General features: G+C 41.6%; 1 protein-coding gene across 4 annotated transcripts; it reads left to right on the plus strand.

Annotated features, from left to right (window-relative positions):
* Window positions 1–2,997: 2,997 nt before the first annotated feature.
* On the plus strand, window positions 2,998–24,681 carry LHX9 (LIM homeobox 9). Of its 4 annotated transcripts, none has more exons than XM_054036483.1 (6): window positions 2,998–3,111; window positions 9,136–9,254; window positions 10,967–11,169; window positions 12,255–12,610; window positions 18,446–18,648; window positions 23,281–24,681. In XM_054036483.1, the coding sequence occupies exons 2-6, from the start codon at window positions 9,138–9,140 to the stop codon at window positions 23,335–23,337; spliced, it is 936 nt and encodes a 311-aa protein (XP_053892458.1). In that variant the 5' UTR covers window positions 2,998–3,111; window positions 9,136–9,137; the 3' UTR covers window positions 23,338–24,681. The 4 variants fall into 4 exon arrangements, with proteins under 4 accessions (XP_053892458.1, XP_053892459.1, XP_053892457.1 ...); XM_054036484.1 differs by lacking the exon at window positions 2,998–3,111 and adding an exon at window positions 7,541–7,596; XM_054036482.1 differs by lacking the exon at window positions 2,998–3,111 and having other exon boundaries at window positions 9,036–9,254.
* Window positions 24,682–27,413: the final 2,732 nt, after the last annotated feature.

Consider the following 27,413-nt stretch of genomic DNA (forward strand, 5'->3'; position numbering starts at 1 on the left):
ATTTGCCTCGGTTTAGTAATTGCATCTAAATGAACATTCACGTCTGGCAAGTAAATAGACTGAAGCCACATTAAACAGAATGTGTACAAATAGCTGAAAGTCCTTGGAATCACCGTTCTAGCAAATAGTAAATTAATGTTTAGTGTTATTAGGGGTGTTTAGATAGCCCCACGTATGCATGCAAATACATAGAGGGAGATTTTTATTGCAGGGAAATGGAGGCGTAAAAATCCTAAATGAACTGATCTGCTGCACTTAAAAGTATCCAAAGGTAGAATCTCATCAGTTTTGTGGCTCGGGAAATCAAATGGTAGTTACTATAATTTAAGGATCCACAAGCAACTGGTTCCCCTTGTGTCAACATAGGGGGATCCATCGTTCTTCGTTATCTTATTAGCAGGAGAATTTCCAATGTAAGGTCTAGTTATGTCATCTCCACAGCAATAATAACAATGAAATAAAGCATGACATTATTTAGGCATGACGCAGCAGGTAGCTTATTATAAGCCTTGCATACTCCTCTGCCTCCTGCTCCCATTAGGGCGTCGGTAATTGGAAGAAGATATATATATATATATATATATAATATTTTCTAAACGAAATCGTTAGATGGGGAAAATGCATCGAAGGTTCCTTTGGATGCGTTTTGCGTATGGAAAGGGCAATACATCTGGCCATATAAACTGCTGGAGCTCACTTTAGAATGGAATCTCTCTTTGCCCCCTTTCTATTTTGTGAGAGGAACAATGCTTCTTATAAAGTAGCTAATGCAGACTGGCAATAGCCTGGCAATAGCAGCAATACATTGGTCATGGGGCAAGAAAAAGGCCCTTCGAAGTAAACAGAAAAGATACAGAAGGTGCAGGTGTCCCAAGAAGATTCAAAATAGAACAAGCCCACTTAAATCTATCTTTATCTATCTCTCTATTCGTGCACACGGCCAATTTCAAGGCAGATACAGAGATGCCGTTGCTGTGATTAAAGCTCTTCAGTATTAAGGATTGTTCTTGCCGTTGGCTAGGCTGGCTTTAAACTCCCTGGTTGTAAGTGGATTCGATGAAAAACTTTTTAAAAACGTGTCACCACCATGCATATTATGAAAGTAAAATAGACCTGCGGCTCCTTAATGTCAATAAGTCAAACTTCGTGTATTTATTTTTTATCACCCGCCCACAAAATACCCATCCTGCAAAAAAGATTGCGACGCTTTTAGTATTATAGCACTTTAATTACTTTCCCTCCTTGACACCTGCTTAATCAGTCACTTCAGATGAGTTGCTGTAACACGAGATCGCGGTATTTACTGCAGGTCCAAGTTAAAATACTATGGGAACTGAAATTAACAAGCCTTCCCCGAATGTCACCCCTGAAACTCTGATTTCAAGCGTTCAGCATGACATTTCCATGCATTATTATATAAGCCATCTAGCTATTTGTAAGGACCGGAGAGAGAGAGATTAAATACACCAGGAGCGGAGCCTTCACCAACCGTGGGATTACTGACGAGATTCCCATTTTAAAGAACACGCTGAAAGTCGTGGCGTGGAGAGGAACACTTCAGTGACACGATGCTATTATTTTGTCTACAGCATGAACTCGGTTCACACCAGCAGCTGTTTGTTGACAACTACCACCACAACTGCCAGAGTCTAGGCAAACTAGGGGATTTGCTGAACTGCCAAAGACAGCATCATCAACCCAAGCCCGTTCCTGGCGCTGCACCTTCTTTACACGTGGTGGATTAATTGCTTTCAGACACTTACAGATTTTTGTCGATGACTGTACAACAACAGCGTTATTTTTGACTTTGTAAGATCATTAGCATTCTTTGCTGTTTCGAATAAAGAATCATGTTGACTACAGACACTAAATGGCCACGTTGCTTACGAGAGAGGAGTTGAAACTGTCACGGGGGAGGGGAGGGGGTGAAGTTATCTAGTATTCCTGACCCAGAACCAAGTGCCCCCGCCCTTAGGATTCTTACAGGAAACCCATCTCCCGGAAAACCATTCTGTAAATAATTGGTGAGAAAGACGCGTGTACTGCTCTCCCCTAAGAGCATGGTTGAAACCCCTGGGCTCCTGGCGGTGCTGAGTTTTGCATAGCCCTGTAAGGAGAATGACTCTTAAAAATGACTCTCAGATTCATATTTTTTCTATTGTTTTGAGTCAGTAGATCAGTTGTCATCCGTGCCCTCACCTAAGAAGCAATGATTCCAATTCTTCTTGGCATCTGATTTTATTCTAATGGGTTAAATTGGATTCAGTTTTACAATTATCCGAGGTTTGGCTGCGTTGTATTGTATGACAACTCCCAATTTCATCGGGTTTGGCAATGCGAGGTTATTCCATACATCCGTACATCAGATCATATCACATCAGGCTGAAGTTTGCTGTTTAGAGAATCCATTTGAGAGGGGTTCTTTTTATGAAAGTGGGAAGGGTTGATGCATTCCAGGGCTGGTTCGGTACGATTTTCAAACAAAGTACAGAGATGGCCCCAACACAGAGGAGTTGCTGCTCAGCTGTGAATAGGCACAGAGCGAAATGATGGCATGATGGGGAAATAGTGCAGTATTTTAACAGCCCTCCAGTCCTTGCCGCCTTTAAAAAAAAAAGCCCTAATATGTTATTTACTTTACTAGTTTTATTTACAACCAGCTCCCCATTAGCACCTCACCTGATTACTGAGGAGGGAGAGCTATGTCAGGAGAGATGACTGAGAGCTATACCAAGAAAATCTAGCAAACCAGCTACTTTTGGGAGGTGGGGTTTCTTTTTTTCATGCTTTTTTGTTTATTTGTTTCGTTTAAAAACATTTGGAAGAGTAAACACAAAAGTAAAGGGCAGGTATAAAGTGTCTGTTGGTAAGAGGTCAGAGGTTAGAAATTCACGTCAATTCTGTGGTAGAGGCTGTGGCGTGGGGCAGGGAGAGGAAAAATATCTTTCCACCAAGCAGCTTGTTGATTTTAATTAACACAGGGATTCTCTGCTAGAAACAAGGGACAACCTCCATCTACTGGCTAGATCATTACGTCTCGTCTCCTTCCAAAACCCATTCCTCACTCATTAAGAAGGGAACAATTCTGGGGGAAGCTGCTAAGGTCTTAAGGTAAGATCCTGCCTGAGTCTTTGCTAAGAATACAGCTATTTAGACCTCACGGATGTCATTTGCTTGCTATTTTTTTTTTTCTTTCTGTGAGCCGCACAGAATGGTCTTTTCCCCAGGTGTATTCGCAGGCGACATTTGGTGCATGTGAGTGTGTTTTAATCTAGAAATATCAGCCTTCGAAGATCGAGCCATTCTTCTTAATAAAAGAGAGGCTGGGAGGGGGGAGGTTGTTTTGGGGTGGGGTTTTTTTTTTTTTTTGGAAGCTTCTTTACCAAATACACTAAAATATGACCAGTTCCCTGGGAAGCTTCGTGCGTCCTTGTTCTGATCACAACCAGGGTGCAAATACAAGGTCCATAGAAAACAATTAACAAGCTAACAGTTCTGAGCTGCTCAACACAGTTCGGTGCTAGACTATAATCTTGTTCTGCCTCTTTCTTTTGGATGTGTGATTATGTGTTTGCGGTTACTCCCCATTTGGCTATGTGTTTGGCATTATTGCGCCGCATTATTTGTAATTAAAATAACCTCTCCTCAAGCCAACCAATACGTGTACATTTCCAGGTTACTGGGAAACACAAGCACTGTGCTCTGGCTGGGTTTTTTCCTCCAATTGTTCTGTAGATAAGCCACCGTACAGCCTTAGCCCGCGGAAGAGAGGCTGATTTTGTGACTCTCTGAGATTGTAACGCACCAGCTTTCTCCATTTCTGTATCATTCGAAAGTTGCCCGCAGAATATTTATGGGAATTCGAGCAGACTTCATCTGATAGAAAAAAGGTGGTGCGGGCAGAGGAGAGGGTATTTCTGACACCGAAGCGGATATTTACACGACAATATCGTTTCCTTAACATGCAATTCATGTCCATGCTGAAAGCAGCTACATCTGAGGCCACTGCAGAAGGGATGTAACAACGTTCAGATTTTCCTCCTTTGTGTCTAAAGTGCTTGTATTAGCCGCGGATTTTGTGGGGCGATTAAATTGATCGTTAAAAGCATTTATCCCATCACTACCTTCTAGAGCAGAAAACAGCATTAGGATTTGAAAATAGATTTCACTGTAGCCACCGCACTCGAAGGCACCAGGATCAATGGTGCTGCTGCTTCGAGGGGGTTGTTTGTTAATTGATTCCGGAAAATTAAATAAATTAAATTGGAAATTGCGGAACAGTTCGGGCACGTGAAAGAGGCGGTTTGCAGATTGCTGGGTTTTGTGTCTGTGGTCAGCTGTCGGACCCTTGATCCGGCTCGTCAGAGTCGCACTAAGCAGCCCGACACACCCTCTGGCATTGCCACGGTGCCATTCTCCCCAAATAAGCAAACGCTTGATTTAAGGTAGACTAAGGCAAAACCTCCTCTGCTTAAAGAACCCGCCTGCTTGAATACCCTCCCCCTTCTTCTAATTATTATCTGTCAGTTATTAATTTGTATGTAGACCTTGTCCTAAATCCTCAGAACTAGACACAAAATCCGTTCACGCTTTAACAGGCTTGAGGCAGTAGCCCGTGGCAAAAAGAATACGGTCTCGATAGCAAAACGGATCCAAATGATCGCATTCGCACGCATGAAATCTGCCCTGGGCGCATGCTAATTGCAAAGCTGGAAGTGGTTTCAGCCGTCGCAGGGAAGGTTCCATGGAAGCGCTAAAGCGGAGGCGCGTTTTGTGACCACTGCAAAGCGTTCGGTGTCGCGATACAGAGACAGGGCAACATTTTACCTGCTGGGATGATCTCAAAAACAAGAGCATCCATCTCACCCCTTTAGTCCGGGAGTCCGAGCCGCACCCTGTCTCTGTCTTTAGGAAAATCTGAAATCGCATAGCACGATCTGAACATATTACTCAGCATCATTGTATCCTTCCTAAAATGCCATTGATAGAGAGAATGGGGTTGGTGGGGCCGTGTGAAACGAGAAACCAAATTCAGAATCAGTGGGGCACTGGTATAAATCGATTCCCAGAGGAGAATCGTTTGACATTTCCTATCGGATTGGTTTTAAATGATGAATTCTCTCTCCCACCCAACCAAACCAGCAAAACTCCACCAGGAGCCAGCTGTCTGTCGCCCACCAACCTGCCCGAGAACAGCAGAGTTACAATGTACAACGAGAAATGAAATCTTAAGAATATTGAAACAGATTTACCTTGGTCTACTACGGGCCTTTTGGAAATGAAGAAGTCACGTTTGATGCTAGCAACAAACTTTTAGTGTCGCTCTAGGTCAGGAGTGGTCTCTCAACATTAGGATGTTAACGAGAAAAAGCTTAAGAAACCCCTGGCCTTCTTTGCTGGGGCAGCAGCAGCAGCTAGTGTATCCTTCACCGTAGCTGATGGAGCAGAAAGAAAGGGCTCTAATTAATTAAGTGCGCCCGATTGTAAGGGGTTTAGTCACTTCTGAGTTTTGTTATGGGATCTGCCCAATTATTCCTAATAGCGCCATTGAGCTAACATAGTGATAGAAATGTAACAAATGATTTTTGTTTAGTTGGTCTCTCTCTCAAACGCCCTTGCTGGCTCGGAAGCTTTTCCCCTGCACCTGCACGTTTTTCATTGAACCCAGCAAAAAGCCATTAGCAGACAAAATGGGGAGGAAAGGGGGAGAGAGCGCTTCAACTTTTCAAGAGCACTTTGCCTGAAAGCGCCCGGGAGCTGGTATTTTAAACCCCGCTTCCGCTGGGGCGGGCTGGCAAGGAGAGAGGGCAAGAAGAAGCCACTTTCGGATGAATGACCTGGTGGAGGAAAACCTGCAGCTCATTGTACTGTCTCCGAGCACGGAGACTAGCCTTTATTTTCCTTGCGATCCCAGAGGTGCGCTCGCACCAAACCACACCTCTCTAGGCTCCGGGCACAGGCGATGAGTTTGCTCGGTCTCAGCTTCAGTCAGACGGGCAGGGAACAGCCACACATAGGACAGGGCTCGAGCGGTCCCGGCTGAGGAGAGAAACAAACACACATCGGATTAGGGTCCCCTCCACGCTGAGTCCTGGGACACTTTGAGCACGTATCTATTCCAAACGCAAGAGATTTCCTCTCTGGAAAACAGGGCCTTGCGGGGCAATCCTGATCGTTCTCATAAACCCGAAAACACTGGGAAGCTAGCTAGTTAGGGCATGGTTTGTTACCGCTGCAACGGGAATATTTGGAAGGGGACCAAAAATCACGTTAGGCAAAGAGGAATTCACTAGATTTATAATGATAACGGGGATATTTATAAAAACAACAAGGAGTCTGGTGGCACCTTAAAGACTAACAGATTTATTTGGGCATAAGCTTTCGTGAGTAAAAACCTCACTTCTTCGGATGCACCGAAGAATATTTATATCATCCATCTGTTTAGAATAGATTTTTAATCATTTCCAAAATAGCTCCGTAATCTACAATACACCACACACCATATATATATGCGCACACACGTAATCTCTCGAATAGGTGTGTGCATGTATCCACACACACTTTCTGTAAACGGTTTAAATCTCTTCTCTGTGGAGAGTAGAGTTCTTCCTCTTCCTTTAAGCCATTAGCCCCTTTCTCTTCCATTACAATCGTTATCATTAGGCAGCAAAGCCGTTGCTTCTGGATTCCTTTCCTTAAGCTTCATCTACCCACACTTGCTGTGCAATCTTGGCTTGTATACCCCCCCAACTGTTTTTTCTTGGGGGGGAAAAGCGGGTGAAGAGGCAACTTTTTCATTTTCTGGCCTGGTTTGGGCAGCTCGGCAATAAATAAATAAATACATTTAAAGTTTCGAAATTCCACTGCAAACAACACCCGCCGCCCGGATTGAATCGCCTTGTTTACCTTTTTCTTGTGGCTTGTTGTGCTAATTGACTTGTTTTCTCCAAGGAGAACCTACCCCTCTGAACATCCCCACCCCCCCTTTTTTTTCAAGGCGTTGACTGCTTTTCAGGAAACTGCGATTTGTGAGAGGACCTACCCATTTTTAAGGGAGAATCCCTGACCCTTTTGTGTCTGCCGTATCGTGTTATAGGAATTACTCTCCTAATAAAAAAAAAAGCAACAAAAAAATTGATTTCCATCCAAAAGGGCTAATTACATTACTTACAGTAAATAGCAGCCCTGCTGTCCAGGGTCTAGTGTGCCAACAGAGAAAAAAATACCGGCTTATTTCACTTGATTGGCTCCATCTTTGTGTGAAATTGTGTTTTATGAGCTGTATTCTGGCACCGGGAGGAATGTAGCAACACTCAATCTGCAAATAACATTCATTTCAGCTACTTGGGGCGAAAGAGAAGGGAGGATTTGGGGGTTACATGGGCGGGGGCGGAGACTCCGGGAGTCCCTGTTCGAAAGGAAATGGGGGCTGGAGGGGGTGTTTTCACGAGTCATGCTGGAGTTTAGGGCGGAAGGCCACTAAGGGAGCCAGGGGAGCAGAACCGCCGCCAGGAAGATCCTGCAGCGGGGACTGAGGTGTCAGGAAACAGCCTGCAGCTGTTGCAGAGAAAGGCAAGGCGGAGAATGGTGTGAAAAGTAAGTGTGGAGAACCGAGAGCTGGCCCAGACTGACTGTCCCACCCAGCCCTGCACACAGCGCTCGCTGGCACCGGCGCAGCCAGCTGAAATCCTCGCTTCTCCCCGGGGGTTGTAGTGCGCGGCGCAGCGCTGCAGCTGGGGAATGGTTCCGCGGGGGGGGGGGGGGGGCTTCCTCCCTGCCCCATAACCCCCCTCCCCAGCTCACGGGACAAGGTGGGGCTGCGGCTGGGGTTTGCTTGCACTGTGAGGCTGAGGGCGAAGGACGGGGGTCTGCGCCCGGCTGGACGTTAACACGGCTGGAAGTTTAAACTTCACCTGGGAGGGATGCTGGGGGGTTACTGATCACCCTGCGGCCGGGCAGGAGCAAGGTGCCTGGCGCTATCCCCAGCGTGCAATCTCTGCCCGGAGTCTGCGGTTACGTCTTCCACGTGGAAGCCTGGATCCACCGGACACGAGCGGGGCTAATTATCCAGCATCATTTCCGTGGACACAATAACTGGGGGACGGGGGAGGTTGCTTAATGCTATTTGGTTAATTACACTGCTGGCAAGGTCCAGTCGCTCCCCATGATAGTAACCTCCACCTACGCCCACAAAGGTGTTCTCATTTTCCTGCCACCACCAAAGGGCCCAAATGGGGGTGAATCTGGGGTCTATAGGCGGCCTTGGCCATTCAGCACCACCAAGTGAGACAATAAACACTGCAAGATCCTGCACTTCTATGGGCAAAGTTGGGGGGCGGGGGAGGCGAGATGGGAGAGACCCACCAAAACAGTCCAGTCGCACTTCTCAGCTCACCAATCCTGCACAGGATGCTCTGAGTTTCCCTTGTGCCTGTAACCCCCGTTTCCCGGGACTGTGTGTGTGAGTGTGTGTGTGTGTGTGTGTTTGGGGTGGGGTGGGGTGGGGGTATAGATCCCACCCCACCCACCATCCCCAACTGGCATGTTTGTCACTGCTTGCCCATCACCGGGGGTTGAGAGGAGGATGACAGGTCTTTGTTGTCTGAATAAAAATCAGTGGCAGCTCTAGGGAGAGAACTCCTCCTACTAAATTATCAAAAATGGGCTGGCTTTAGTCTCTTAACAAATTGGACAGAGCTCCGGAAAGCAGCAGTCCCAAATCCAACCTACAGGCACTGGGAACTTTAAAGCAACCAGGGACTGCTGAAAATAGCACTTCTTTTTGCTTTCTTTGTGTTCAAAACTATTTCCTTTCCCGGCCGATTTGGTTGCCCCTAGTTCCAAGTCTCTTCAGTCAGGAGCCCCCGCTCTCCAGCGCAGTAACAGATTCTCCTGCTTGGTTTTTTTGTTTTGTTTTTGTTATTCTTACTACATTATTTTTCTTCTCCCCCTTGTTTGTTTTCTGCACATCTTCAGGAAGCCCTCGGTGCTTGTGCAAAGAGAAGCCACTTTTGCAATCTCCCTCTGCCTGCGCCGTGGTGTAGACATTTTGGATGATCTAAAGACTCTGGGGTCTGTATATGGAAATAGTGGGGTGCAGAGCAGAAGAAAATACTTGTCCTTTCCGTCCCCCAGCCATGCTTTTCCACGGGATCTCCGGAGGCCACATCCAAGGAATCATGGAGGAGATGGAGAGGAGATCCAAGACCGAGTCCCGCCTGGCCAAAGGCGGACAGATGAACGGCCGGGAAACGGTAAGAAAGAAGCGAGCACCCCTTTAAAGGGAATCACTGCAAGATACGAGCCTGCACCCTGATACACACAGCCTGGGGGAAGAGAGAGACTCTGCTTTCCTCCCTCCCCCATTCCCTTAAGCCCCTTAAGTTTAGAAACATTTCTGAGGCTCACGTTAAACACCAATCGCTCTCTAATGGAGTCTGTTATGCTGGGAGGCTGAGCCATGCATTCGTCTAATATTTGTGTGTGTGTGTCTATGTGTGTGTGCGCGCGCGCTCAATTGAGTCATAAGAGGGAAAATATTTTAAGTTTCATAAGAGGGACACGTTTTAATTCATTACAGCGAAGCAGACCTCTGACTCCTGCATAGTTTGCAGTGGGGGCCCTGCTTTCTCGTTTATCAAGGGGCTACAGGCCGGGTTTTGAAAAGGTGCATTTTACCCTTAGCAGCCCTGGCACTTTCCAAACTGGATTGTAGAAATCTTCGCTGCAAAATAGTTTGTTTTCTTCGGGGCGAGGGGCAGTGTTTAAAGTAAAAATATAGCTTTAATGTCTGAAAAGGGAGCAGCCCGCTGAATGTTATTTCTGGAAATAATATCTCTTTTCTTTGCAAACAAGTTGAAACCTTAGCACCCCACGTCTGGAGAAACGGTCCCCTAGCTTCATGGAATATCTTCTGCAAAGCGAGCTTCTGCCTTTCTCCTACTTGTAGAACTTCCGTTGAGCACTAGAACACAAAGTAATCGTCTGGGGAACTGCTTTACCGAGCTATTGGGTCCCCTGTTAAATAAACTCCTGAGGGTTTTATAATGTTAATTCAACTCATTCCCCCAGTTGTTACAAAAAAGGGAAAACATTGAATTGCGTTTGCATTTGCAGCTAAAAAGAATTCGGTGATAAAAACAGATGAATTTTTCACTTTTCATAAAACAAAACAAAACCCAACTATTTTAAGTTCACGTTTGGGGGGTTATTCTGGTATGTACACTATCCCTCCATCTCCGTTTCTTATTACTGCGATTTCTTATGGAAAACAGGCCAACAGAAACTTGAAAAAGTTTATTAATGAAAGGAAAAGTTAATAATTGTAAGGGGGAAACCTTCCCTGTGCATTCTTTTCATTAGGATCACTCTCCAACAGTTTGATTGTTCTCAATTAATTCTTCATGGATTATTTTCCCTTCATTTCTGCTTTAAGTGGCCTATTTGCATTTAGAGGAGGGGTTTTAAATAGTTTAAGCTGTATTCAAATTTAACAGGAATTCGAATTGGGAGTGTCTCCACTGATGCAAATTTCCAGGGCAGCAAGGAGATATTTTCCTACTTGTAAAATACTCGCTAGTCTGGATTTCCTAGCACCAAAAGGTGCAATTTTAAAGCTAACGGGGAAGATACATCCAACTCTGTAACTTCCCCAGGACTAGAAAACAATCAGTTCTCGTTTCCTAGTGAGGCCTAATCACCGGGCTACAGGTACAGAAATGAAGTTACATCATTAGAGAAGGTGTAATGGGTTAAACAGCCAAGTCGTGTCCTAGTAAATACTTACCTAGGGAAGATGGCCTGGCCCCCTCAAAGGCCAGAGCAAATGCAGCCAGATCGGTTCCAAACAGCTGGTTTTTTTCTGTGAGCCCCGCCTTTGGTTCTTGCGGCAGTCCCAGTCCAAGCATCACACCGCCCGCTTGTCTTGATTCGCTTTCTCATCCACTTTTGTGTGGTTGTTTTGCAGAACATGCCCCCAATGAGCCCCGAGAAGCCTGCTTTGTGTGCTGGTTGTGGAGGGAAGATCTCAGACAGATATTACCTGCTGGCTGTTGACAAACAATGGCACCTCAGGTGTCTCAAATGCTGTGAATGTAAACTGGCTTTGGAGTCAGAACTCACCTGCTTTGCCAAGGACGGCAGTATTTACTGCAAGGAGGATTATTACAGGTACAGCACTCAGTCCCTACCGGTTCAAATGCACATCCCTTCCCAGAACAGCAGCGGCCAAACCGCTCATCTCCAGCTCGGGATAGCTTCTTATAGGCAAAGACTTCTCGTTTATATACACGTGGCTTTAGGGCAATTGTATCAAATGTGCCCCCTTTGTAAATCTCGCACATGTAAAATACTGATGGACATTTTCAAGAGACAAAGTTAAAGCATGTTACGATATAAACAACAACAGGAGACAGTCAGTTTCCCACTGGTCTAGGTGCTGTTAATCGCTGCCTAAATTTCAAACAAAAGTTTCCCTCTCGCTGTAGCGTGTATATTTATTTCCCGTTTCCCAAGAGCAGGGGTCACCCTCCTGAACTGGCTAGGTAATGGCAAAGCTCCGGTTTGGAGAGACGCCGTAAAGAATAGCAAAGACAGCTCTTATTAATACAATAAACCATCCTTTCTGCTAAATCAAATCAACTCCTTGCAGCTCACGACTAGATTTTTAATTCTCATCGGTCAATGACTCTAGACAGGCAGAATTCCAGCAGAGCGCAGTTTCGTGGCTTGTTTGATTTGTTTTGATTTTCTGTTTTTTCCCCCCGGGTGCCCCGTTCTCTCTCCCTCCCAACCTCTCAATCTGGTTTACGATTTAAGGCACGAAAGGGAAGTGAGAACAAGTTTTCTCTCAATGCTGCTTATTTATCTTCATTAACGCTAGTCGAGATGTTGTAAAATAAAATAAAAAAATAAAAAAATCCAGGCAGAAAGATCAGTTTCCTGAGAAAATTAAAGTGGACTATTTCTGGCCCATTCTGGTTTTCTCATACACAGAGTTTCTAACAAGCCCAAATAATTTATATTAGCCAGGGCGGAGGCGTCAGGAGAGGCCTATGTAAAGGCCGCTCTCTGAGGGTTGGGTAGAAACGGGTCCAGCTGCAAGATTTGGGGAGCAATATTTTTAGGCTCTCAGTTCAGGAGCAGAAACTAGGGTGGGAGGTGCGTGATTCAAGTCAGGGGAGCTGGGCAGCCCCCGGGAGCTGGGCAGTACCTAGCACCTTCCTGGTTGATGCCCACTTTTCTGTTTCCTTCAGAAGGTTCTCCGTGCAGAGATGTGCCCGCTGCCACCTTGGGATCTCAGCCTCCGAAATGGTCATGAGAGCCAGGGAGTCGGTTTATCACTTGAGCTGCTTCACCTGCACCACCTGCAACAAGACTCTGACCACAGGCGATCACTTTGGCATGAAGGACAACCTGGTTTACTGCAGGGCCCATTTCGAGACCCTTTTGCAAGGCGAATACCCGCCTCAGTTGAGCTATACTGAGCTGGCTGCCAAGAGCGGAGGGCTGGCACTGCCTTACTTCAATGGCACTGGCACAGTCCAGAAAGGGAGGCCCAGGAAGAGAAAAAGCCCAGCTCTAGGAGTGGACATCGTCAGTTACAACTCAGGTGAGAACAGCGCCCTGAACCTTTCACTCCACAGAAAGGGGCCTTCTCAGACTCCCTTCCCCTCCCCTCCCCAGCCAGGCAGTGCGTCTGTAACTCAGCCAGGCCAAATCTTGCTTAACCATTGGAAAATCAAACAAACAGTCCTCTGAGGGTTGGAGCAGTGGCAGGAAAGCGAACAGAAGCCCTTCTAAAAAGCTGTCTTCCTCTATTAATGTCAAATACCCAGACAGTCACTTCCCAGGGCGAAGACAACACCCCCACTCCCAACCCCAAACCCAGCCCTATGTTTCTGTAGGAATGCGGGAGATGTGGCTGCTTTGATTGTCTCAAAATCAAACCCTCCACCACTCGGACCCCAATTCAGGGTCACCTAAACTGATCAACAGAAAATAAATCTGGAGGAAACATGGCTGATTTCCGCAGGCCCGCAGGCCTGCATGTGAATCCGTAGATACTCAGGCTGAATATTTTCCTATTTTGCTGGCACTTTTTTTTTTTTACCCTCTCCTCCGCCAGCAGCTCCCTGCAGCGGGGCAATAACAAGTAGCGTATCTGCTCCGTTCCCAATGAAAGGCAGGGACACCAGCTGAGCTGAAACCGCGTTATTATTTGAAACGCTTTTCACGTTAGTACCTTTGTCATCCAAACATCAGAACTATTTCCGCACCAGAAAGCGCCACGGGCCCGAATTAAATAGTTCCAGGCAAGTCACACGGAGTTTCACTAACCTGAAGACGAACGAATTAACCGAATTTAAGAATGACCGATCCCAAACGAATGTTTTTACTGAGTTTCGATGTATTCACGAATCGCCCAGTAACACGGAAAGAAAGGTGTATGGTGGGGGTGGGGGTGTTACAGTGAGCAGCTTTGTGTTTTCCTGTGTAGGCAGCAAGACTTTTAACTCCCAGTTAAGCTGGGGGACGGAATTCTAGGCGGTGATCTGCAGTTTGGCTGGGAAAGGCGCCTATAGATGGTGTGTCCATGTCCTGTAACGTGGGGTGCTCGAGGACTCACAACTTGGTTCAATGAAGCAAAGTGCTCTGAAGCGGTCACCGCGGAGGAGTGCACAGAAAAGGGAACCTGTCTATTTCAGTTTGAAGCAACTGCTCTGTGCTCCATACAAACGCACCAACTCCGGCCTCGAATTCCGTCCCCAAGTTCAACCCATTGCCACCGAGACACAAAGATTCCTCCCTTTCTCCTCCCTTCCTCCCACCAGCACAAACCCCAGTCCTCCCCGGACGGGCATTTCTCTTTGGGGCTGTTTGTGAAGAGGGCTTCAGTGTGGAACTGCTTGGCTGTGCGAGGTTATTTCAGCTCCTCTGATGCGTGGACCTTGGAGCCAGGGCAATCAGTGCATTAATTGTTCTTTGTTAATTGAAGATGACATTGGAATCCCTGGCCACTGAGCAGTCCCTAATCAATTCCCTAAAGGGTATGACGGAAGGGGAACCTGTAGCCCAGTCACTCGCTTCTAACGGTGGATTGAGAGCCAGGAATTCAGTTTTGGATCCATGTTATTCCTTATTCGCATCAAGTGTCCGAGCTCCCCCAGACCCCGAGAAACCAAACATTTAGAAGTAATCCACTGTGATAATTAGGCTCACAAGCCTGGCGAAAGGCGAAAAAAATTGCCTACAGCGAAAAACCCTTTGAACGCTAATGTGGGGCGCAGTGAAACGCATTTTTAAAGGCAAATGTGGTGTTTGCGTTTGTATGTTAGGCTAAAAAGTCTTTTCTTTCTTTCTCCCTCTTGCCCCCAGATAGTTAGCGGGGTCACCCTCTGCAAAGGAAGTTAAAAAGCCTCATCTAGGACTAGGAGACAAAATGTAGCTCACCCAAACGGGAACGCAGAATTTACATGGGAAAATGTCCGAGTAAAACGAAGCTACTTCTGACCGGCTTCTTTTGACTCATGCAAGATCAGCCAATATAATTTTTGTAGCTTTAACATATCAATTTTTGGGGGGGGGTGAGGAGAGGAAAGGGGGAGACTATGAATACCCAGTGCTGGCACGTGGTCTGGAGAAAGTACATTTTACAACTAAACTAAAGACGGTCTAGCGCTGATAATTCCAACCCATTGACCAATTTAACACCCAAGAAAGCCACAGAATCTCTGATGGTTTTAGAATGACGTGAAATAGATATAACTGTTATTTGAAAGGAAAAAAACCCTCTGCAGTAGGTAGCCATTTAAAAAAATACATTTTTCCTCGTTCGCCTTTGGCTTCAGGACTGAGAACTATTCTTTTATGTAATTGTCTCCAAAGGGTAACGAATCTAAATAGAAATAAACATACAGGATTCAAAGCGTGGATTTAGAGCAATCGGAAAAGTGAGACACAGATCGGGTGTTTAAACACTTATACTTTCCCAAAGCAGGGAAGAGTCTAAAAGGCAGTATTCTAGGGTATCTTTCTCTCAGATACTAGCCACAACATGTGCTGTCCTTTTGCATATGTAATTAACGGTTTAGCTGGAAACCTAGGTACTGATTCTCTAATCTAATTCAACACAACAGGATAGAAAGGATGAAGTGAAAGTCTTTTGTCAGGCAGGATGGATTTGGTTTTAAAAGACCTCACCAAATATCACTTTCAATTGTATGTGTCAGGGCAGCAAAAAGGTGTTTTCCCTTTGGTGGTATTTCATTGAATTCTGTACAAAAGAAAGCCAGTAAGTTTTTCCACCTCTAAAATATTGCAGTCCAAGTCTGTTCTACTTTTCAAACTCCATGTTTGAACTGCTAAATGAATGTGTTAGTGACCCCTAGTGGCATCTGTAGGCAGGCATATTTCTCAGGTAAAGGCTGAAAACTCGTTAAAGAACTATGTTTATCAGAAGCCTGATCATTACTAAAGGCAAAATGTTTGTCTTTAGACCTGTTTAACTGCAATTTTACACCCTGATGGGTTCCTGAACCTGGACACTAGTGCTCAGTGATTGTTTTGTCTCTTAGCTATAATTCACTGTGAAAACATCTCTGAACACTAGAACATAATTTAAACATTTCCATAACGTATTTGTGCTAAAACTTATCAAGTTTTGGACTGCACTCTGCAGCTAGGCAAAGGAATCCATTTGTTGTGTCAAAGCTAGATTGTAATTGACGATGTAAAAGAATCTGAAGAGGGGCAAAAACTTACCTTTCCAATAAATCAAGATGCTTTCTTAATCAAAACACATATATCGTCCTATTCATACTGCAAGCTGAAGGACATTATGGAAACAACCCAAACGTCTAAAAAAATGAATTAAATGTGTTGCTAGCCCTGATTCAGCAAACAATTTGATCACACAATGGAGAAAAAGTTTATTCTCAAACAAGATTATATGAATCTTGCTTAGATTATGGGTATATGTATGTGTATATATTTTATATATTCACACACACATAAAGAGGCAGGATAGTGTTGTGGCTAGGCACTGGAGTAGGCTCTAGGAGAACTGGGTTTTGTTCTTGGCTCTGACACAGTCCTCTTTTGTGACCTTGGATGAATCACTTAATCTCTTTGTTTCTCTGTTCTTCAGCTACAAACTGGAGACCTAACAATACTTCAGAGAGTTATGACGCTAACACCATTAATATTTGTGAGGGGCTCAGATACTACAGTGATAAGTACCCTATAAATAATGTATTTGATCCATATTAGCTACTATATGTTAGAAATAATTTCTATTTTGAGAGCAACTGTGTTGAACAATTGTCCAAGGAACAGAAAGGTCATCAAATCTGAACAGTGTAAGTTATCTCAAAATGAAGGCAATTTTTCTTTCCCTAGAGCAATGTTTTGCACAGCTATTGCTCAAGAACTCGATCTCTTATGGTGTGTAAATGTAATAACTATGCAAAGTGTATTTGGTGAGATCTTGACAATGGGAAGTGTATTGTGCTGGCCACTAAAAAAAAGATGGTGCAAAGAAACATGCAGTAATGTATTGCCTGAATTTGAGCTGTAGACTAGTTTTTCAGGCAATAATGTAGCATTTTAAGCCACACAATGCTATTTCAGCCACTTAGAGAACAGACTGGTGTAATTATTATATAAATTGGGATTGTCAAAGGCACCTGAGGTAGTTATGAGCCCGTGTTCCATTGACTTAGGCACCTTGGAAAAGCCAAGCCATGATAAATAAATAAATGCTCAGAAACCATGGTGACAAATTTGCTGTAAAAGGCTAGCTAGGCTAGACAGTCAGATAAACTGGAATTGTTGCTGCATAACTTCAATGCTTTAATAAAGAATGGCCTGCAATTGGCTAAAATAACTTCTTAGGGCCAAATTTTGATATACTTGTTCACCATGAATAGTATTTTACTGCTCAAACAGTCCCATTGAAGGCAGTAGGACTGCATGTGGAATAAAGTGTTATTCAGCAAGAGAAAAATATTGGAAACCTGATCCTAAGTTACTTCCAAGGTAATTTCCACTTCCAGATGGTTTCAGAGCTGTCAGTTTATTTTATTTGAAAATACAGATATGACTATAATTGCAGCTAGAATCTCTTCCATCCTGGATGAGCATTCACCTGATCCTTTGTTTATGTGTTGTGCAGCTACCATATGTAACTGTTGACTTACCTCTTAATTCAGTAGGGAGCAAAGCTCTGAGAAGACTTGAGCTTTTTATTTTTGGGGTAGTTGAAAGTTGTTTTACCTCTTTCTAGCACTGCAAGTCTCAGAGGCTCTAGTGACTGATGCAATGCAAAGTGCTAGCTGTGTGTTTTTAATATTGGTGAGGGGGGGACTGGGAGTTGGCTAAGACTAGTTAATAAATCCAACTGTAGGGAAGTAGACTAAAGGAAATTCAAATGAAGAATTAATGAAGCCTGGGCTAATTTACATGGTACATTCTTAACAATTTTTAAATTATTTTTTTAAATTCATATTCTTTGTTATGTGACAATCAGGTTTGCCCTCTGTGTGATTGAGCTAGCTTTGTAAAATATAATCCTGAAAGTTATCAGATTATTTTTCAGGCCAAAAAGTATAACATGGATGACTTTGTTATTTTTCTTGGTATTTGTGTCATTCCTGTCCCAAGCATAGGCAGTGACACCATGGTACTCAGCACTACTACTGGCCTGGTGTGCAACTCACACCCATGAGGCAGTAATCTGTAATATATTTCTTATTCAAAGTCACTTTAACAACTTTCCACATCATCAAATCAAGGCACATCTTTAGCTCTGTGGTCTGGTAGTTGGCCATTCCACAGAATGGTCTATGTAGGTGCCAATCTAGCTGTGGTAACATTGCAGGCACCAACCCCAACACTTTTCATATAAAATTCTAGGCAGAATCCAAATGCATTTATTTTGGGTTTTATGAACAAACAGTTCAGTCTTTATACTTGTCATAACAAGCCTTCCCACCTAATGCTTCTTTTTTTGCCTAGTGGTGATTTGGGAGGATTCAAAATGTTGGTTTGATCTTTACTCTTCTCTCAAGCTAGGGCAGTTTCAATGAGTGAAATTTTAAATGACTCTTTGGAAACATAACAAAACCTTCATCACCAGAGGGACCTGAAAATTAATGCCAAAGCAGTGAAACTTGGCAGATCTACCCTCAATATACTGTTTCCTTAGCAGGAGTGAGCCTGGGGGATATAATAAATGTTAAGAACAGGAAAAGGCCATCCTCCTCCTGACCTTTATTTGTTAATCTAAATACCACTTCCTGCCCATCCCGATACCATATTAGCTCAATCCCCTCTTTCTTCTCCAAAAATAGCGTGTGATTCTGGAAACTTGCCTTAGTTTTATTTACTACGGTATGATGCATGATCACCACCAACTCCTTGTTGTGTCATGTTGTTTACTGATCAGGTTGTAATGAGAATGAGGCAGATCACCTGGACAGAGACCAGCAGCCTTACCCCCCATCCCAGAAGACTAAGCGCATGCGCACTTCCTTCAAACACCACCAGCTTCGCACCATGAAGTCCTACTTTGCTATCAACCACAACCCAGATGCCAAGGACCTCAAGCAGCTTGCCCAGAAAACGGGCCTGACCAAGAGAGTTCTGCAGGTAAGAAGCCACCATCACAGGCTTGACAAAACTCCCCTTCCCCTGCCAATACAATAGTATCTCCCTTATTTAGACTGTTATATGTGTATCTCTTCTTCTTAGTATAATATTGCTGTGTCCCTAGTGAGTGTGCAGAGAACTTAATGGGTAAAGTACTACATGGCAGTGTATAGCTCACCACCCAAATTCAGCCCACAGAATTCTGAAATGTGGTTTGTGATCACCCTCATCCTCGATATGAGGGAACTATCTCCAGAGACTACAAGCCCCAGCGAGGGAAGCAATGCATCATGGGACTTGTAGTCTCTATGTGGTGACCTCTACATTAAGCGGGTAGAAGCAATCTGCTCCATTTTACACAAATGAGGTGCAGCCTTTGGGCTCCCTAAGTTGTCATTGTGGCCCTTGGTTGGGCAAAGTCTAGGTTTCCCTGGGATATGGCAAGCAAGCTTTGGCTGATACGATCCTTCAGGACCAGATTGCTTCCTTTCTCCATGTCTATCACTAAGGGCTTCCATAGTAAAGTCAACAGTTAGTCACTCCCCTACCTAAAATACTCCCCCCCAAAAACACAGTTTAAAAAAATAAATAACTGTAAATCCCCTCTCATTGTGTGCTAGCTCAGTGAAATTAAAGTGAGGTATGTAGTGCTGTGTGCAGTGTGCAGAGAGAGGGCAGTGATCGAGGCAAAAGGAGAATCTATTAGCATTAATTGCTTGTCCATGTTACATGTCACCTAAAACATTTTAAATGAACCCACAGCTTTATAGGGAAGAGGACTAGGAAACCCATATTAATAACCAGTGCTATAGGGGATGGTGTCATTTCCCCTTTTAAAGTTTTCAGACTTTAAAAATGGTCACAAAAGTTTACCAGCCCAAGCACAAAATCTTTATTTTACCCATCCTTTACCATGATGACCTAGGTAATGGAACAACACCCCCAAGGATATGTTACTTGCCCATCAGAAAAGTTACTCTCCTTGGATGAGTGGGTGAGTAGACTTCTGCAAGGCTGCTCTAGGAGATCCTCATCGTGGGCTTCAATGTTCCATTAATCAGCACCCACAGTGCTGGACCTAATGTACAGATGCCTTTGTATGATGGAAACGATGCAAACTAGTAGTAAACAAAGATGTAGAGTTACTTAGATGATTTGCCAAACAAAAACAAACATAAAAATACATAAAAGCAAAAACAAAAACAAAAAGCAAACATCGGTAAAGAAATCAATTGGGATTGGTTTGCAGGTTTGGTTCCAAAACGCAAGAGCCAAATTCAGAAGGAACCTTTTGCGGCAGGAGAATGGGGGTGTCGATAAAGCTGATGGCACGTCACTTCCGGCACCGCCCTCAGCAGACAGCGGCGCTCTCACTCCACCCGGCACTGCGACCACTTTAACAGACCTGACCAATCCCACTATCACTGTAGTGACATCAGTGACCTCTAACTTGGACAGCCACGAATCCGGGAGCCCCTCACAAACTACCTTAACGAACCTTTTCTAACATTTGAGTTTTTTTTATTCTTATTCTTCTTTATTATTATTTACAAGACTCTTTATTTTTTTTTAAACAAACCCACAAAATATTTGGGAAAACAAACAGCTTGGTGTGTAGCATCTGCAGCCACTTGGCAAATGAGTTTGCAGTAATATGTCTCCATTATAAATGAACATATTTTGTCTATAAATTGTATTTGGATTTTTTTTAATTCATCAGACAATTGAAGGGAAAGTTATGAATCATTCTAATAAGTGCCTCTTAAAATTGTATGTTACTTATTTCCAGAATCTTGGGGGGGAAGAGAGGGAGAAGAAAATTATATTCCCAGTCTGATAATCTGAGAAAGCCTCTAACAGTTCATTTAAAGCCAATAGTTTGCTGCTCCAGGATTGTATGTGCATTTATGGAGTTTCAGAGTCCTAAGTCTAACTTTATTTTTATAATACATGTTTAAGTTTCATACTATGTATTTTTCACACCTACAAAACAAATCAAATTAGGAATTGGAATAGACAGCGGCATTCCAAGTGTCAATGCTTCTTCTTCTTTTTCTTCTTCTTCTTCTTCTTCTTTTTTGTTTGTATAAATATTAGTTATGAGCTTGACCCTGTATTCATTGAGCACCCAAAATTCCCATGCAGGTCAATAATCTCAACCCTGCAAGCCATTCATCCATGTGGAATGTCCATTGACACCAGTGGGAGTAAGGCACGGATGGAGGACTTGCAGGATTAGGCTCAATGGGACTGGTGTGTAGGTAAGGACTGCAAGATCAGGCCCTTGGTCTGTGAATTCTGAATTATGCACACTAAAGGCCTTAATCCTGCAAACACTTATGCTCCAGAGTAATTTTACTCATGTAAGAGGAGGCTCACTAAAGTATACACCAGAGGAACTATTCAAATGAAAAGTCTCATTGATTTCAATGAGTTTTCTCATATGAGTAAGGTTACTCTGTTGCATCACTGTTTGCAGGATTGGGCCACAAGGCTGAATAATTCAATCTAAGTTTTAGCATTGCCTAGGCAAAATTTCATTTTTTCCCACTCTGCCATAAATGCCACTGATTTTAATTAAAAAAAAAAAAAGAAAACAATTCACTCTATATGGCCCTGATCCTGCATCAGTAAAGCCAATGGGAGATTTGTCATTAACTTTAGTGAGTGTAGGATGAAGTTCTAAACGTATACAGATCTTTATTACTAAGGCAATTCTCGATGAATTAAACTTTTTCAGGGAAGATGGAAATAAGCAAAATATAATTTATTAAGATGTTTAAGGAAACTGATTTTAGTACATTTTATTCATGCTATTTTGAATTTATTTTAGATGTTTCATGAGATTGTATCAGACACTTTGTTTAATACATGAACTTAAATCTTTAGTACATTAATATTTCTAATATATACTTTAGTTTTTTAACTTTTGTATAAAAGAAAAATGCATTAGAAGAATTCTTATGAAATTTGGAATTGGCAGTGGGTAGCTTTGAGGCAGATAAACTCAGAAGACCTTGTGGATGCTGATCTAAATACATTTCCTAGTTTACAATAGCAATTTTTTTTCTTTTTCTTTTTCTTTTTTTTTCTTTTTTCTTTCTTTTAATTAAACTAAAAGTCTGAATGGTCTGGGCAGTGGTGAATGTTCATTTGTTCCCCTTTATTGTAGTTAAAAACAATTAGATTGTGGAAAGTCTGAGAAACAAAAACAAAAAACCAGTCAAGATCTACATCTTGCTTTTAGTGGATTGTTAAGAATAACTTTGCACATAGAATCCACTTTTTAGACCCCATCAAATCTCTCTTTTGGTGGTGAAAGTGGCTATTTAATATATTTTAAAGGTGTCCTTTTTGGCTGTATAAATGTGTGGTTACATATTGACAGTTCACTGCCCACATTAAAGTGCATTATTGTAACTTTTGCTCAGGGTTTTTAGAAAATTAGCACAGAAAAGTAGCTTATTTTTTAAAAAAAAGATGATGGAAGAGATGTTAACACTGTAATAGAAGAAAGGTGTGTTTGCCATTATATATTTAGCAAGTATGGTTATCATCTTCTACGGAGCTTAAATCTTGACTTTTCCTATTTCTATTACCTTATGGGCATTTACCACTAACCAGACCAAACAACCTTGGTAAGGCTGAGATCTTTATTAATACACTTTTACAGGTAAAAATATTGATACTTATAAATTTTGTTCTTTGACAGAACAATATATGGTACTATAGATCTACTTTATTAAGTAGACTAATTATAACTCAGTTCTACTATGTGCCTTATGATATAACTTGGGAGTAAGTTTGTGAAAAATCAGGATATATGTGTTGTTTGTTAAATTAACTGTTTTAAGCCCTTTTGACACCTCACTAGTTTTGTACTGTTTTACCTCTTATTTCTGAAACTCTTTTTATGGTGTATCCTGTTAGAGGGGACAAACATGTCATAGAAAGCAGTTGTGCACTCTTTCAGATATAGTTGATAAATTCAATAATCTTATATATTGAGCTTCGTGTTTATAGTACAGTAAGTGGTCTAGCAAAATTGTCCATGTTTCTTTGTTTATTGATAAATGCATTGTATAGAAACTATTTCCCCTAAATATTTATGGACCAAACAATTGTGATATATCCTATTAAATTTGTGTGAATAAATCATTTTGGATCCAAGGAGTTTTATTTCCCATCATTTTTTTTTTAATTTAAGTCTACCTGTATCTATGTGTCTCTGCATTTTTACTATGAATGAATGAATGAATGAATGAATGAATGATGTTAAACATGGGGACACAATCTTATAAATGTGATTTCTTTTTAGGTTTTCACTTTCTTCATAGTAAATGTACTTACCATTGATGGCGCAACTTAGGTTTTAATTTTTAAACCTCTCCCCCCCTTTTTTTTTGCACATGAAAAGTAATGCCCCACTGATTTGATATTGCAACCTTATCTTAGGATTTTAAAAATCAGATAACTAGCAGCTACAGTAATTGCATGAAAAATATAACAAATAATTATGATGAAATGAATCAAGATTTAATGCTAGGTATATTGAACACAAACTAGAATTGCAGACCCCTAAAAGCCAGGTTGCTCTGTAGTTTAATAAATTGTCACTATGATTTCTTTCAGGGAGAACAAATCTTGGGGCATTACAGCCAAACATCCCGACGTTTGAAAATTCCCTAAAGTATTAAAAGAAGGGGAAAAGTTTGATCGGAAATCCACTGCAGTGAAGACAAAGACAATATTAGGTTATGATAATCATATATTTAAAAATTTTTTGAGCCAAAAAAATTTAAAAAATAAAATAAAAGACTCAAATGTCATTTCCTGAATGTTAACAAAACATATGTTATTTTATGGTGTTTAATTATCAGAACAAAAGGCTTAAACAATTTGTGTGGTATTAAAAACAAATTTAGAGAAACTGTGTATAAAACCAGAGCAACCTGGCAGCAATCTACCCAGCCCATATTTGAAGACAATTTCTTCTTAAAAACAAATTAAAAATCACATTTGTCAAGCACAAGTACTTGTAAAATAAAATCCGAATGCTTTCATTCCACCTGCTTGCTAATGTGTATTAGTCATATCTGTTAAATGGCATATTGTAAATTCAGAGAAAAAACTTTTCACTCATTTAAGATCATAGGGACCAAAACCCAGTAATTTTAGAATGATTGTTTCTGACTTCTTTTTTTTAATAAAACAAAGAAATCTGCATGCACTTTTCCATCTGTCACCAATAGTGTACATTTCTGTATGATGAATTTTCTCTTTGATGTTTCTTGTATAATAAATAGCTTTCATTAATAAACATTTTATTTGATGCAAACATAGTTAACTTTATGTAAACACATAGCTAACTGTTGAAATTAATTTAAACTCATTTTTTGAAAAGAAGCAGTACAGTACATTTCCGTCATGTTGTATATAGAAAACCAAAAGAATGAGGTGGCAATATTGTTGCAAAGTGTAAAACAATTTCCTTTGGTGTTTAAATTTTTTCATTTTCTTCTCTTCATTTGTTGTGTACAATTGACATATCTAAAACAAAATTAATAATAATTCCATCAGCCTCAACAACAAAACTAACAAAGTAAAATCAGCATAGGAAAGCATATGCAGTATAGTATTCAAAACCATCAATGACTTTTTAGAATACAAAGGTATAATTTATGGAACCCTGAGACGTTTACATCTTCACTATGCAATGAACAAATTTGTTGAACTGTTAAGAAAAGGCTGTCCTAAGAAAGAGTTGATCTTTGCCCATTCCAAATCACAGATGAGTTTAACAAGCCAACAAGCAAGTGTAAAGATAACCAATTCTTTAGTAATGAGGTTTTGTAATTGTTCAAAGGACTATTTGCAGAAAGTTTTTTTTTAAACTATATTGCTATTTAGCTATATATCCAAAGCATATGTTAAACAATTAACATATACGAGACTTGCCAGAAAATCTTTTCATTAAGATGAAATTTTTATTATATAGAAATGAACCCTATGTAAACAATGTAACTTTTATGAATACTGACAGACATTAAATATTTCACTTATGTGTATCCTCAGCATTTTGAATGTTTTCTTAAACTCTCAGTTTCTGAATACTAAAGAGAAAACTCAAACAAGTCCAGTACATACTATTATTAACAACATAACACAAAATTGCACACAGATTACTTCAATAATCTTCTGAAGACCAGTATGTAGAATCTGCAAGCTGCAGTTAGTTATCATTTACTAGTGGCAATTATGGTGAATATTGTTTAAATAACCCTTTTACAGTATGTGGTAAAATACTGTTGAAAAAAAAATTAGCACAGAGGATTTAGTTAAAATCAGCTTGAGAATTTAAACTCTATTGTGAAATCCTTAAACTGTGGTGCTGTATGAAGCAACTCAAGGTAAAAAAGCAATGAGTCATATCACATCATACTATTGGTTCTTTCTGCTGTGCTTAGACAAATAATGCAATTACAAAAGTTAAGAAATTGATCTAACCAGTAAGAGACTTCTGAGTGGGGTCAGGCGTGGGATGTGGGGGGTGGGGAAATCTATCTATTCCCTGTAAAATCTTGTGCAAATCAATGTGTTCATTATCTCTAGTAAATGGATTAACTCCTTTCTCCAATTAATTCTTAGAGCCATACTTTCATTAAAACTCATCCTGAGTGGTTCCAGTTTTCATCTGATTTAAAAGTGGGAGGGGAGAGAAAACTGTGTTAGCTAAAAGCTCTAGGTGAAACCCTGGCTCCATTGAAGTCAATGGCAAAACTTCCATTGACTTCAGTAGGGCCAAAATTTCACCTGTCCCATCTAACTAGTGCTGTTAGGCGCATATTCTGCTCATCGATCCATACTCACAACTACTATTGACTTCAATGAGTTTTGTACACATGGTGCTATGGCTCATCTGGAGATTTACATTAGCCCACCTAGATTAGTTCTAAGCAGGACAATACTTGTTTAGTACAGGAAAAGGTGAGCAAGTTAAAATGGTAGGGACTGCAACAGAAGAGGAGGAACCACTGGAAACAAAAAAAGATAGAACACAATACAGATCAGTGTTTGTAAAAACATGGGGTGTAGAAAATGAGTTGGGGAGGCTTAATACAGTTTGTAGTGGACAAGCACCACTATCTCACCACGTTCAGCACTACATGGTACCCTTGTTCTCAACAGAGAGGCCAGTAGGTCCAAGCCTGCAAAATCTTACTCTGAATTGGTTGCCAGAGAAATGGTTTGCAGGAGCAGATCAAATGACTGAGAGTCAGATCCATAGCTCATTGAAGTTAATGAAGTCTCCCTCTGATTTGAGTGGGCTTTTGGATCAGGCTATGAATGAACATGGAAATTGAATTACTCTCTTGCTCCTAAAAAAAACGTTCCCTCCAGAACAAGCTTACAACATATAAGACAGAAGGAGCCACTGCATGCTGTTCTGTGAAGAGGACTTCATTTTTCAGCGTTGCTAATCCAAACACCTTGCTTGAGCATTATATTGACTTAAGAAATATTTTTCCTCCTCCTGTCCGTCCTGCAATATAGGGCACAAATTCTATTACTGGAATTTCCAATAGCTACTGAAATGCTGGAGAAGTTACTCAGTTATTCTGCAATATTGAGCAATTCTTCTGGGCTTTTCACAAGACACAGCCCTATTAAGAGACATACCTATCTACATACTGCTAGTTTTGCCTTCAGACATTCAGGCACTTCCATACCAATTTAAGTCATTCAGACCTAAAATAAAACTCTTTACACAGGTACACCTTGTAACAAAAAAGAGTTGGTTGCAATTTTCCTTTACACTAAAGCTTGTCTTCAGAATAGGTTTTGTGTTAAGGATTGTATTGCTGGGTGACTTTTCTTTTTATAGTATTTGACCAAAAAAATTAAAATATGTAATGCCCTGAAAAGCATGTGTATCTAGACTACTTTGGCAGATGTTCTTTGTAATGTCTAGAACAGCAACTTATTGCAGTCGTTGAAGTCTGAGCTTGCTTGCTACTAAAAAGGAATATTCTACTCCACTAGTAAATTACCATTAAACAATTTCAAAGTAAACTCAATTCTAACTTGTATTAAGGCAATTAGAATTAGAAATTATGGGCATTTCTTGGTGAATTCAGTTGTGGTTTTGGGCCAAATGGGCTTCTTTTGTTTATGGGCTTGAGACTGCTAGTAAAGCATCCTTTGTAGTAGCTGATGTTAGCCACTCCCAGGAGTAGAGTACCAGACTTGAGGGACCAATGGGTCTGATTCAGTACAGCAAATCCTATGTCCATCTCTGTTTTGTGCTCTTTTTAAACTGGACTGTAATAGGGGAGAAAATATTTTCAATAATTATTCATTTTTAAAATGTATTTCTAGTGAATGAAGGTTAGCTGTGCCTACCTTACACTTCAACTACACAGTTCAGTAGGGATCTCTCTCTGGAAACATGCACAACATTTTGAGTCTTCTAGCTCTCAGCTGTCTTCAGCCAAACAAATGATGGAGAAGGAACAGCATAAGAACAGGGCTACAGAATTCACATATGCCCACCACAGGGATTCTTCCACTCATTGCCTATATGATTAGCTCTTATATCATTACTGCGGAGGTAGCATACCATATATGGACAGATTAAGGCTCTGTGGTGCCTGAGGGAGTGGAGAAAGAAGAATGTTCATAGACTTGAAGTTGGAGCTCTGCAGCATCTGGTTTGCTTAACTGTTCCTTCAGGAGTATGGATTTGCCAAGAGACTAGGAGTCGG

The sequence above is a fragment of the Malaclemys terrapin genome, chromosome 8 (assembly GCF_027887155.1).
Source record: "Malaclemys terrapin pileata isolate rMalTer1 chromosome 8, rMalTer1.hap1, whole genome shotgun sequence".
Taxonomy (NCBI): Eukaryota; Metazoa; Chordata; order Testudines; family Emydidae; genus Malaclemys; species Malaclemys terrapin.